The 15,125-nt window shown below is 30.6% G+C and overlaps 1 protein-coding gene across 1 annotated transcript; it reads right to left on the reverse strand.

The window, feature by feature from the left end:
* Positions 1-12,734: 12,734 nt before the first annotated feature.
* Positions 12,735-13,565, reverse strand: LOC105852976 (uncharacterized). The gene has a single exon (XM_012719912.1). It carries the CDS (start codon positions 13,563-13,565, stop codon positions 12,735-12,737), a length of 831 nt encoding a protein of 276 aa, XP_012575366.1.
* Between the last annotated feature and the right edge of the window lie 1,560 nt (positions 13,566-15,125).

Raw genomic sequence — 15,125 nt, forward strand, 5'->3', positions numbered from 1 at the left:
CCATCACATCAAAATTTTCAATATAACATAATTGTCAAATTAACACATATCACACAATGCATCCAAATTTTTTTGCAATATCACATAACTCATATCATACATTACATCAAAGATTTATCATCACTCCATAAACTTATCACACATAACATAATTCCTGAAATGAAAGTTGCAAATTACTTTTGGACCGAGGCAGTGAACACTACATGTTAAGATCAAAATTGAATTGATATAAGACCTATTCTCAATAAGACACATTATTACTTTTAAATGGAATAAAATCCAACATTTCTTATTTTCATCAATTTGGTTGCATATCTTTTATTTTGAACACTAAAGAGAATCTTGGGAAGTTTTATTCACGATCTTAAAATTGGACCTTTCCAGGATACTCTGAAACATCTAAAGCCTATAGAGTTTACATTAAAGAGACACTAATTATTGAGGAATCAATCTATCAAATTTGATGACAAACAACTTGTTAAATCTCGATGAAGACTTTTAAATATAAGAACCAAATGAATTAGATGAGGCAACAAAATAAGCTCTAAAAAAGCAAAAGATGTACATGAAATTAAAAGAACAAGTAACGAGGAACCATCCACGAGTCAAGGTCATCAGGAATCTAAACTTGGATGGAAATAAAAATCTTCACATCCAAACTCCTTGATCATTGGAAACTTAAGCTTTAATAAACAAGTGGAATGAGAAAGGTGAGTAAAAGAGAAATAAAGCGAAACTCATAGCTCGAGGCTATAGTTAGTAAGAAGGTATAGATTTCACTTAAACGTTTGCTCTTGTGGCAAAGTTAGAAGCAATTATAATTTTACTTTCATTTGTAGTTTTTAATAAAATTATTTTATATCAATTGGACGTGAAAAGTGAAATCCTATATGGTTATATAAATGAAGAAGTGGTGCCAAACAACCTTTTGGCTTGACGATAATGAATTTCCATACCATCTTTTTAAATTAAAGAAATCTCTATATTGTGAGAAACAAGCTCTAAGAGCTTGATATGACATACTAAACCACTTTTTATTAAAAAATTATTTTTGAAAGAAGGCATGTTGAAACTACTTTAATTAGTAAATCATCTAAGAATGACTTTCTCATTTCCAAGTATATGTTTATGATATAATTTTTGGTTCTACTAATGGTAAGTTATGTCAAGAGTTTTCTATGTTAATGCATAATGAATTTGAGATATGTATGATGGGAGAACTAAGATGGATGAACGAAAATTCATCAAAGCTCAGAGGAGTATTTATTCATTAAATCAAATATACAATAGAACTTAAGAAGTTTAAGATGGATGAATGCAAACATATGCTTACACCTATGCATCCCACATGTTCTCTTGATAATGATGAATCAAATAAAAAGGTAGATCAATAGGTATACTGAGGGATGATTGGGTGTTATCTCTACTTAACTTCCTCTAGACCCGATGTTCTAGTCAGTGTGTGTGTATGATTTCAACATGATCCTAAAAAACCCCATTTAACTATTGTTAAAATGATTTTTAGATATCTGAAAGGCTTCTCTAGTATTATTCTGTTTTATAAGCCATCCTCTGAGTATTGGTTAGTTGGTTTATGTGATACTGACTATGTTATAGATAAACTAGAAACGAAAAAGCATAAGCTGAATATATAAATTCATTGGTAAAAATATGATCTCTTGGTCAAGCAAAAGACAATGACCCATTGCGCTATCTATAGCAATATATTTCAACAACCTGTTGCAACATAAGAGATTATGTCCAGAAGGATATTTTAGACTTTGAATTTGTTGACACAGATAATTAGTGGGCAGACATTTTTACGTAACCTCTCTAAAACTCTCTTGAATTCTATAATGGCTTCATGTTTTTTTCTTTCTCTTTCTACCCTTGGTAATACTTCTTCTGCCTCCTTTATAGCATGATATATGGATCAACCAGATATTCTAAATGAACTTCAAATTTATCTCACTAATCTTGCTGAGAATGGGTTCAACTTCTAGAGGTTTGTTGATGCAAACAAAGATGGAGAAGTTTTTGATGTTGTTTTAGGGCTTCCCATCAATATCAATGAGCAAACCATTGTTGCTATTACCAAATGCTTGGTGAAGGCATGATAATGAAAATGGGTATGAGTCAAGGGTTGGCTCTGATGATAATAAAATGTTTTAACACTAAATTCTCTGATGAATAGACAAGCTAAACAAAACAGTTTCTAAAATACTCTTTTACATATGTTGAAGAATATTTAATTCTGAAAAGCTTGTTCTCAACGTATCTCTACTGAATATTCTGATACAAGTTCATTTTGGTGATTATGTGTATGATAACCTTGGCATCCAATTTGACCTTTGATGAAGTCAACACTCTATAAGGTCAAACCTTTGATAAAGTCAACGCTCTGAAAATGTCAACATTATAATAAGAAGCCTACGCTCCAAACAAATTTTGTTCATCATAACAAACTTATCCTCCAATAGTGTTATCTTCTAGTCAATCTTCCTTTTGTATCAAGATACTCTAAAATAATCATGAAGATGGATTTGGGAGGCATTTAATGTTGATTCAAAATTCCTGAAGATTTTATTAGAGTTATTAATTCAAACGTTGATTTCATGCAATCATAACAACAGTCAAAAATCCTAATGGACTAAATGATTATCTATAAAAAGATAAGTGATCGTCATCAAGAAACAAATACACTAATAACGAAATACAAGAGAAGCACTCTTGTCATTGTAACCTCTCGAAAATATCTTGTATTAGCACTAAGTGTTGAGAAACCTAAGAAAAAAAAGGTGTAAACATTCTTGTGTGATAATTCTTTCCAAACCCAATCTAAACACCTTTTAACTTGGCCCAGTAATGGCTACCTTCGTCAACAACTTGAACACTCTAAGCTAGAAGGTTGAGAAAAACTTGAAGATAGTCAGTTGATTAAAAGTGTTTAGTGAACTTGTGATTCCATTGGTGAATTATGGATAAAAACTTTATATGTAAAGAGACTAGACGAAGCTACTACGTTGGTGGTGAACTAGTATAAATTGACTTGTCTTTCTTCCCTTATCTCTTTGCTTATTGTTTTACTCGTTCCTGTTTTCATCATCATAAGTTTTTAAATTGTTTTTAAATTAAGTGTTGAAACAAAACACAATTCAATGATGTTCAATATGTTGAGGGATTAAAACATAATCTTCTAAGCATTAGTCAACTTTGTGATAATGGTTTTAAAGTTATTTTTAAACCAAACATATGTGAAGTAAGAATGGAAAATTCTGGTGAAATTATATTTTCTACATATAGGAAAAAAAAACTTTATGTTTTATACATTGAAGAACTACCAGTCGAATCTTACCTCATGTCCATAAATAAAGACAAATGGATATGGCATAAAAGAACTGGACATGTAAGTATGAAAATAATTTCAAATTTATCAAAATTAGATCTTGTTTGAGGTTTCCTAAAATAAACTTTGAAAAAGATAAAATATGTGAAGCTTGTGCAAAGGGAAAACAAGTTAAAAGTAGTTTTCACTCAAAAGATTTTATATCAACAAAAAAAACCTCTTGAACTACTTCACATTGATCTTATTTGTCCCATCAAAACCACTAGTCTAGGAGATATGAAATATGGTTTTATCATTGTTGATGACTTTTATAGATACACATGGGTACTATTTTTAAACTTGCATTTGATTCCTTCAAAAACTTATGTAAAAAGGTTCAAATTGAATAAGAATCCAATATAATCATTGTGAGAAGTGATCATGGGGGTGAATTCATAAATGGAGTTGTTGATGAAATTGACATATCTCATAATCTATCATGTGCAAGAACTCCTCAACAAAATGGAGTTGTTGAAAGAAAGAATAGAACTTTGCAAGAGATGGCAAGAACGATCTTGGAAGAATCAAATGTTGAAAAGTATTTTTGGGCTGAAGCTATAAACACTTCTTGCTATATTTTGAATTGTGTTTCAATTAGAAAAATCATAAACAAAACACCCTATGAGATCTGGAAAAATAGGAAACCAAATATTTCATATTTTCACATCTTTGGTTGTTATTGCTATATCTTAAACAACAAAGATAACTTCTGAAAGTTTGATGCAAAATCAGACAAAGCTATATTTTTAGGATATTCAACAGAATCTAAGGGATGTCGTATCTTTAATTTGAAAACCTAAACTTTTGAAATAAGTATGCACATAATATTTGATGAGTTTGATGATCTTGATTTAAAAAAGAAAGATGACGAGGAGGAAGATCAATCTGGGCAAACACAACAAATTGTTCCCCAGGAAAATGAGATTGATAAACAATCTCTGTTTCAAACTCCTCTTAGAAGTTGAAAACTAATAGGTGATCATCCTCATAATCAAATCATTGGAGATACAACTGATGGCATTAGAACAAGAATGTCATTTAAAGATGATGTAAACAGCAACATGGCGATGATATCTCAAATGGAACCAAAATCCATCAAAGAGGCAATAGTTGATCAATCTTCGATTGATGCAATGAAATAAGAACTTCTTCAATTTGAGAAAAATGAAGCATGTACCCTTGTTCCAGATCCACTAGATCAAACAATAATTGGAACACGACGAGTCTTCAAAAACAAGCTAGATGAAAAAGGAAAGATTGTGAGAAACAAAGCAAGGTTAGTTGCTCAAAGTTATAATTAACAAGAAGGAATAGATTATGATGAAATCTTTGCTCCAGTTTCAAGGATAGAAGCCATACGAATTCTTCTTGCATATGCATCTGATAAACATATCAAACTTTTTCAAATGGATGTTAAAAGTTCATTTTTAAATGGCTTTTTCAATGAACAAGTTTATGTTTGTCAACCTCCTGGTTTTGAAAATCAAAGAAACCAAATCATGTTTTTATACTCACCAAAGCCTTGTATGGTTTAAAGCAAGCTCCTAGAGCTTGGTATGAAAGATTAAGTTCCTTTTTATCAAAAATGAATTTTCCTGTGGAAATATGGACACAACACTTTTTAAGAAAACAAATAAAAATGATTTACTGATTGTTCAAATGTATGTTGATGATATTCTCTTTGGATCAACAAATGAAATAATGTGTGAATATTTTTCAAATCTCATGCAAAGTGAATTTATAATGAGCATGATGGGAGAATTGAGATATTTTCTTGGTTTACAAATAAAACAACATAAAAATGGAATTTTCATATGTCAAGAGAAATATATCAAGAATCTCTGAAGAAAATACAAAATGAGTGAAGCCAAAATTATTACTACTCCCATGCATCCATCATCCTCATTAGATAAAGATGAAAATGGACAATCAATTTCTGAAAAAGAATATAGGGGTATGATTGGCTCATTACTTTATTTAACTGCAAGTAGGCATGACATTGTTTTCGCCGTAGGATTATGCGCTAGGTTTCAATCTTCACCAAAAAAAGTCTCACTTAACTGCAGTAAAAAGAATTTTTCGTTATCTCGTTTGTACTACTGATCTTGGCCTTTGGTATAGCAAAGGTTCTCACTTTGATTTTGTAGCTTATTGTGATACCGATTATGCTGGTAATAAGATCGAAAGAAAAAGCACAAGTGGTGCATGTTAGTTCCTAGGAGAAGCTTTGATAAGTTGGTCGTGTAGAAAGCAAAACACGATTGCCCTATCAACCACTGAAGCTGAATATGTCTCAACAGCAAATTGTTGCTCCCAAGTCTTATGGATCAAAAATCAACTTGAAGATTTTTCAGTAAGATATTCTCATATTCCAATATATTGTGATAATACTAGTGCCATTAATTTATCTAAGAACCCTATTCAGCATTCAAGGTCCAATCATATTGAAATAAAACACCATTTTATTAGGGATCATGTGAATCAAAAGGAAAGACCTTAACATTGAAATATCCAGAAAGGACCTTAAAATTGCTCAAAAGAAACAATAAAAAATGCATCACAAAGCCAAAACCTTTATGATAGATGATATCACCTTCAAAGATTTTGAAAAATGTAGCAACAAAGAAACAACTAAACTTCTTGTCAGGAAGTAAAAAATATTTCAAATGGAAGAAGATGAAGACATTGAAACATTATTTTTTAGAATCCAAACTTTAGTCTCTGGACTGAAGGTACTCCAAAAGAGCTACATTGAATTTAAGCATGTCATGAAGATCCTCAAAAGTCTACCTAGCAAGTGGTGACCAAACGTAACTACAATACAAGAGGCTAAAGATCTTAGCAAATTTCCTCTAGAAGAGCTGATGAGTTCACTTATATCCCATGAGATTGAACTAGTGGAAGATGAACCAAAAAGGAAATCAAAGTCCATGGCTATAGAATCCAATGGAAATAAAGCAAACTCCAAGGCTTTGCAAGCTAAGGTGAAGTCAAAGGAAACTGAATTAGAAGATCATAGTGAAGACTCAAATTATGAAAAACTATCATGCATTTCAAAAAAATCTAGCGCATGTGGAACACTAGGAAGAAATCAATTTCCAAAAAGAATTACAAACGACCCACAACAGAAAGTAAAGTAAACTCTGAAAAGAGGAAATTCACCTACTATGAATGCAAAGAGCCAATACATTGAAAATCAGAGTGCCCTAATCTTGAGAAGGGAAACTCTCAGAGGAAAGACTCCAATATAAAGAAAAAGAATCTTATGGCTACGTGGGAAGACTCTGGTTCATTCTCTGATGAAGATGAAAAACATGTGAACATGGCTCTAATGGTTGATGTCTACTCTGACATTGAATCAGTTGATGTGGAAATTGAGGTACTATCTGATCTATCTCATAATGAACTTATAATTTTGTTAAACTAGTTTCTGAAGAACAATCACAATGTGTCCTCAAATCTAAAAAACCTCAAAAAAGCTCATTTTATCTTAATAAACAAGTACAACTCCCTTGAAAAGGATTTAGAAACTTACAAATCGACAATCTAACTCTGAAGAACAATACCTCAAAAATCTGAAAAACACTAGTAACTCTGTTAAATATGAAAAATCATTTCAAGATTTTTTAGTAAATGACATATAAATAAGCAAACAAGCTTCTCTGATCTATTGTGTTAGCCGAAACAACAAAAAAAAAAGGTATTAGCTTTAAGGAGGCAGAAAATGAAAACCTTTTATTGTGAAGTTAAATATTAAGCGTATTGGATACTTCAACTAAATCAAATAGAGACTTGTACAAGAAAAGATAGAATTTTTATTGAAGTTGTTTTGGAAATGATTTTGATACTTCAACCAAATTCATAAACCTCTTAATTAAAGACTCTATGAATCACAGTTAATAGAAATGTTAAGATAAATATTTCAATTTGAATAAAGCCTAAGATGTTGAATTTGATGTTAAAAGTCCAAAATTTATTCAACACACAAAATGAAGACAAGATTCTAAATCAAAAAATTCTAAGACCAATCTTTCTATCAATTTTGCACCAAAGTAGAAAATGCCACAAAACTCCAAATCAAATGAAACAACAAAGAAAAATGTAAAAATATAGAAATTAATGAGTTAAGAAAAGAAGATTCACACGTCAATTTATATAGGTTCTTTTACTTCGTCCTCGCTCGTAGATTACATCTTGTCTCTTTTCAATTGAATGAGATTTTTCTTCCTTTGATTATTGATTGTGAGTCTTTACAAGATCCTTCAGCATATGTTACAAAAAATTTCACAAAAATCCTTCTTCCTAAACATACACCTATCTTCAAGATGAAGATCATACTTTACGTTTTGCAAGATAGACACCTAGAACCCCTTTCTAAGAATTCCCTAAAGAACACCTTCTTTAGTCATTCAATACATAATCCACCAATATCTCTTCGATGATTTGTATCTAGAATATACACCCCAACAATCGATATCATTTTGTTGTTTCTCGTTTCAAAACTCGATTGCACACTCGACTTGATCAAAAAAGAGGTTTCAATCTATATATGATCTTAAATGCTTGAGTTTGAGGAATGAGTGAAAGTATTCATGTTTAGAAATGAATTGAAAACATTTTATATGTTGCTTGAAAAAGCTTGGCCAATGAAAAGCAATTTCTATGAGAAATAACCACTTTGTAACTGCCACAACAACATTTAAAAAACCAAAATTTGAAGTCTGGAGTTATGTAAATCAATTTAGACAAGTGTAAGTCGACTTAGAGAACCCTCTACCTTATTGGTTTGTCGATCCACACACCAGGTGAATAAATTTACAACTCTTGGACTTAAAAAAAGAGTTCTTGAAGTTCACAAGTCAATTAATAAGTTGGTAAGTCCATTTTTAAAGTTTAAAATTTTAGAAAGTGTTTTAATGGAGTTTCAAAGGATGGCAATTCAATATATGATCATTTTTCAAAGTTAATGTATGCTAAATCAACTTCATGTTTTTATTAAGAAATCTATGCAAGGACTAGAGAATGAGAATCAACAAAACCTACACAAACATAATGTAGACAAAACAAGTTAACATCAATCAAAATATACTAAATCTAAAACTAATACTAAGGAGCTACCTACCTTACAATTATTGGAGGGACCTAATTGAAAAGGATTTGATAAAGATAGAGATTATTTTAAAATAGTAATAGTGTGAAAGACTGAGAGAGTAATTAACTATATCTCCCACCAATACACTACAAAGACGTCCCCATTTCCAAATCTAGATAGAAAATCCCACCTTATCCATTTTAAACCTAGCACAAGCTATATAATTATGCATTGCAAAATTATTTTAAAACCAAATATTATCATTAATTAAAAAAAAATCTTGGATAAAATTTTGCTTTAAATCTCAAATTATGTTGTGTTCGCTCTACCAATAAGTGAAAATATTTAACAATCAGTCAATTATTTTCCATCAAAGACCAACTTGACAAATATAAATTAATCAAGCATCGACGAAATATCTCACGATCACGAATAATCAGGTAATTAACCAAAAGTAAGAATTATCCAAATGAAAAACATGCAAGCATTAATGAAGTTTGATGACATGAAAAGTTCATCAAAGTCTAATTATCGAACAAATTGTTCAGCAACATATATAAATACGACTGACATATATAACTTTATTATTGATAGCAAAAACCATACTATCATGGAAAAAACTTAGATGAGCCAGCTTCAAAGGGTGATGATATTGCGAACACATTTTCTAGCCCAAACATGCTTCCCATTGATGGCGAATTTGATCTTTGGTTTGTATTCAAAGAAATGATCAATTACATGTATAGCCTCAGGGCGAACCACGAGGCGAGCATACAGTGGGTGCTCAGGTGGATTCGCTTCTTGCATGATCATCCTATCAACGATATCTCCATATTTTCTGTTTCGTCGACAACAACATCAAAAAAAGGTACCTGTTTCGTCGACAACAACATCAAAATTTGTTCGATAATTAAGTAAATGAACTTGAAAGAAAATAAAAAAAAATTGAAAAAGTAGAGTCAGCTAGTTTGTAATATGTGATATTGATTAATAATTAAACGAGTATAAACAGTTGTGATTAATAATTTCCATTTTTGTCCTTTATTTTAATTTTAAGTGACAATTTAATCTTTTATCTTTTAAAATATCATTAATATTAATTTTTTTTTTTATAAAAATTCAAAAAATTCATCATAATTTTTAAACAAAACTCATAAAATTAATTATCTTCAATATAATGTAAATTTCATCGAATTCATAACTTAAATCTTTAAATAAACTCATATTTTCATTCTTTATTTGATAAATTTGATGTTGTTGGAGATGAAAATATGAATTTATTTGAATATTTGAGTTATGCATTATATTGAAGATGATAGATAATTTTATGGATTTTATTTAAAAATTTTGATGATTTTTTTTTTAATTTTTGTATAAAAAAAAAAGAATGACATTTGAATACATAAAAGATCAAATTGTTACTTAAAATTAAAATAAAGGACCTAAAACGTAGAATATATGAAATACTAAAACATTAATTGAAATTAAGTTAACGGAGCACGAGTACTATTTACTTTTCATACAAGCAAACCTCTCGCGGACCCCACACTCGCTCTTCTTGTATGTACAATAAGTTTTTGAATATAGTACATGTGTTTCATTTGTGTCAAATTTTTGAATACAGTAAATAGAAATACAGTACATGTGTCTCATTTGTGTCAAATTTTTGAATTCATATAATATTTCTAAAAAAATTTACATTGACAATGCATAACAATTAAATTTATTTCGTTTTTAGTTTTTTTATTTAAAAAGTTTAAATTTAGGAAGAAATACAGAAAAGTTCTTTTCATTAATTTTTATTGAAATACCATTATTTTTAAAGATTAAATTATCATTTTTAGTAAACGTCATAAACAAGAGATACTTTGGTCTTATTTTTCATGATCTAATGTTTTTAAGTTAAGAAAAATATTTGTAACTAAATCAAACAAAATGTTTAATGTTTAAATTTAAAAGACTAAAATTGAATAACAAAAAGTATGAGAGACTGGAGTTTCGAGTGTTTATAAATTAATGAGTCAAACTAAATTAAAAATATATATAAGGAATCAAAGTAAAATATAAAAATAAGATAAAGGATCAATTTATCCACGTTTAAATATCTTATATAATCAATTTTGAGAAAAATAATTGATGAGAAGTTAAGGTTCGAAATATTGAAGAGGCACTACAACATTTTTGTCCTACTGCAACGCATAAAAACCGTTGCTTAACGTAAAAAAACCGTTGCCGTAATCTACGAGAACGGTTTTCTGACCGTGGGGAACCAAGGCGTTGCGTTAGCCTAACGCAACGGTTTTTTTTGAAACAACAACACTTTTAAAAAAAAATAATTTCTTAAATTATTGTATTTTAGAAAAATAATTTTAGTAAAATATTATTATTGAAATTCTATAATAAATTTAAAAATATAACAATTGTTAATACTAAATTATTGTAATGTACTGTAATAAATTCATAATGTAACAGTTGCAATAGTATAAATTCATAAAGTTCATTGTCATATAGATGAAGCGTTGTAACTCTTGATCATTCATACAATGTATTCGCAGTGATTCAATTTCTCTAATTTATATTCTAGAGATAAGGAGACAATCAAAATAACAAAAATAAAATTTCTTATCTATAAAAACAAATACACAAAGAAAACTTAAGTATCAACATCTATTTCTTCATCTTGTGCTTCCAAATGTTGAAATTCATCATTGGTATCACTATCATTCATCTACAAAATAAAAATAATATATTCAATAAGTAAAATCATGAGTAAAATCATGTCAAGCACTCTTCAACCAAGTAACCCTCAACAATAGAACCCTCATGACGACTTTTATTACAAACATAACTCTTCAACTTTCCTAAATATCTTTCTGTAAAGTACATCCATCGAAATTGAACAGACCCTCCCAATCTTACCTCATTCACCAAATGTATTGGCAAATGAACCATTATATCAAAGAAACCCGGGGGGAAAATTGTCTCCAATTGGCAAAGTGTTTCTATAATCTCAGTTTGCAAAATGTCCAAATCAGCCACCTCAATCACCTTCTGACATAAACATCAAAAAAAGGAACAAAGACGAATTAAAAGGTGAGCAACCTGCTTAGACATTGCACTTCTAACAGCTACTTGAAGCAAGTAATGCAACATGAAATGTGCATCATGAATCTTATATCCATTAACTTTTCTTTCAGCAAGTTGAACACATTTTGAAATGTTTGAAGCACATCCATCAGGTATTTTTGCTTTTTTTAGTACAGAACAAAAAGTAGTCTTTTCCTTTGCAGTCATGGAAAAACATGCTTTTGCAAACACTATCTTTTTACCTTGATCTAACTCTTTAGGGTGAAGTTTCTTTCTAATGCCCATGTCTTGTAAATCTAAACGAGCTTTTTCATGATCTTTTGTCTTTCCTGGGATATCCAACAAAGTTCCAATTATATTATCAAATATGTTTTTCTCTATGTGCATAACATCAAGATTATGGGGTAAAATATTGTGCTTCCAATATGGCAACTCAAAAAAAATAGATTTTTTCTTCCATGGACCATCATTACATTTCTTTTGCATCTTACCAAATGTATTGTTAAATCCTTCTAACAAATCAAAGATATCTTCCCCTTTTAACAATTCTGGTGGTGGCCTATTTTCTGTTCTTCCATTGAAATCCCTTGCATTTGATCTATATTTATGATCCATAGGCAAAAAAGCACGATGACCCATATAACACATCTTTCGACTATGCTTCAAATATGTCGAATTAGTGTTATAATTACAACCAGGACATGCAAGTTTCCCTTTTGTACTCCACCCACTTAACATAGCATACCCAGGAAAGTCACTAATTGTCCACAAGAGACTTGCTCGCATTTGGAATGTTTGCTTTAGTGATGCATCATATGTTTCTACTCCCAAATCCCATAACACCTTTAGCTCTTCAATCAATGGTTGAAGGTACACATCAATATTATTCCCTGGCAATTGTGGTCCAGGTATTAATAAAGACAACATAGAATACTCAGCCTTCATGCAACACCAAGGTGGAAAGTTATATGGTATTAATAACACAGGCCAGGTACTATGAGATACATTCATAGTTCTGAAGGGATTAAATCCGTCGCTGGATAATCCAAGTCTTATATTATGTGAGTCTAAAGCAAAGTCTGGATGGCGTTTATCAAATTCTTTCCATGCTTCCCCGTCTGCAGGATGCCTCAACTTCCCATCTTTCGAACGCTCTTCTTCATGCCACCTTTATGAGCTAGCCGTCTTTGAACACATAAACAACCTTTGAAGTCTAGGAATCAAGGGAAAATGTCTTAATATTTTAGCTGAAACTTTAGAAGATGCATGATTTATTCCAACTTGATGGTTTCCTTCGACAATTTCCTTCCAACGTGGAGCACCGCAAACATGGCAAGATGTTTCATTCTCATAATTTTTCCAATAGGTCATGCAATCATTAGGGCAAGCATCAATCTTTGTATAATCCAGCCCTAAGTCCTTTATCATGCCTTTAGTTTTATTGAACGTATCGGGGATGTTCAGTGAAGGCATAGCTTCTTTCAACAATTCTAAGAGAGCATTAAATGATTCATTGCTCCAACCATACAAACACTTCAATAAATATAGCCGAATTCTGAACGACAATTTTGAGAAGTTTTTGCAACCCGGATACAACTCTTGTTTGGCTTCTTCGACTAGATTATAAAACTTTTTTGCATCTTCCTTGAGGCCTTCATTAAATTCACATTCTTCTTGTATAACATCTCTAAATCTTTCAAAAAGTAGTTCATCAATTTGATCCTCTTCATCATTCACATGATCATCATTAAGATCATTGGGTTTTCTTATCTCTTCACCATGACGAACCCAAAAATCATATCCTTTTCGAAATCCTAATGCTATTAAATGATTTCGTACTACCTTCCTTGTGAACCAATTGGTGTTGTAACATTCAGCACATGGACACGAAATCTCTTTTCCACGAGGTTTTCCTTTGGTGTATGCATAATCTAGGAAAAAATCTACACCGTTTTGATACTCTTTACTCTCTCTAGCCAATTTTGTCCATTCCTTGTCCATCAAGTTTATGAGGAGACTACCATATAGGACAAATAATTTCAAAGGGATGTTTGTACAAGCTCAATCAAAATCTAGATGCGTCCAAAGAGGCCCTTGTGCTATCCAATTGTAGCAATATTGTTTTAATTCCTCTTACTATTTTAAGTCATGTTACTGTTTTAATTAATGGTAGCAATACAGTTTTAATTCCTCTTACTTTTATAAGTCTTGTTACTGTTTTAATTAATGATAACAATACTGATTTCTAACATGCAACTAAAAATCATGTTCAGAATTAAACAGTTATAGGATTTCTAACTGTTTTAATTTTTTTTCTAAACGAAGCTAATTAATCAATAAATTCTCATAATGCAGAAGTAACACTCATGTAACATATAGCATAAAATCAGCATAATTACAAGTAACACTCATAATGCTGCCAATTCATAGTTTAGAGCAAATTATCAATGCAAATGTATCATACTATCGCAGTTCATAGCAATAGCAAATTTAGCAGAAAAAGACCCATAGCAATAGACTATAAACCCACAAATATACAACAATTACTCAGCGAGCCAATTTGGCAAAAACAAAAGAAATACATCTACTCAAAACTAACTTTACACTATATGCACCCTGCTTAGCTATGTCTAGCATGACTGGCTCGTTGTTAACAACTTAAAATATGCTTTCTTATTTCTCACATTCTATTATTTGATTTTCTCAAACTTTTAGCATAAAATCAGCACCCACAAACATTCACGACTCATAATGCAGCCAATTATCAATGCAAAATCATGATGCTGCCAATTCATAGTTTAGAGCAAATTATCAATGCAAATGTATCATACTATCGCAGTTCATAGCAGTAGCAAATTTAGCAGAAAAAGACCCATAACAATAGACTATAAACCCACAAATACACAACAATTACTCAGCGAGCCAATTTGGCAAAAACAAAAGAAATACATCTACTCAAAACTAACTTTACACTATATGCACCCTGCTTAGCTATGTCTAGCATGACTGGCTCATTGTTAACAACTTAAAATATGCTTTCTTATTTCTCACATTCTATTATTTGATTTTCTCAAATTTTTAGCATAAAATCAGCACCCACAAACATTCACGACTTCATTTAACACTATCTAGAAATAAATTCTTCAAAATAAAACCATGGGAGGGTTCAAGTTCTTACCTTGTGAGGCAGGATGCGAGAATTTGGATCGAAATATTAGGGTTCTAGTGAATTTGAGAAATCTGCAAAAATAAAACAGAATTCTAGTGAAATAAGCGAAAAATTAATCAACCATTTCGCAGCAAAATTAAACCTAATTGTGAGACCCTAAACCCCAAAATAATATATATAAGAATTTATATCATATTTCTATAAAATTTGCAGCGGATAAATAAAAATATGTTTCCAAGAAAATAAAAACTTTATTTTTTAATTTAGGATATCACGTTTCTCAAAAATCAAAAGGAACACTTTAACTTCTTTACTCCATAGTGCAATCTGAATAAGCTTGAATTAAGTATAATTACTTGATTAATTCCTAAAAACCTACTAGTACTTATATG

This window comes from Cicer arietinum, chromosome 4 (assembly GCF_000331145.2).
Source record: "Cicer arietinum cultivar CDC Frontier isolate Library 1 chromosome 4, Cicar.CDCFrontier_v2.0, whole genome shotgun sequence".
Lineage (NCBI taxonomy): Eukaryota > Viridiplantae > Streptophyta > Magnoliopsida > Fabales > Fabaceae > Cicer > Cicer arietinum.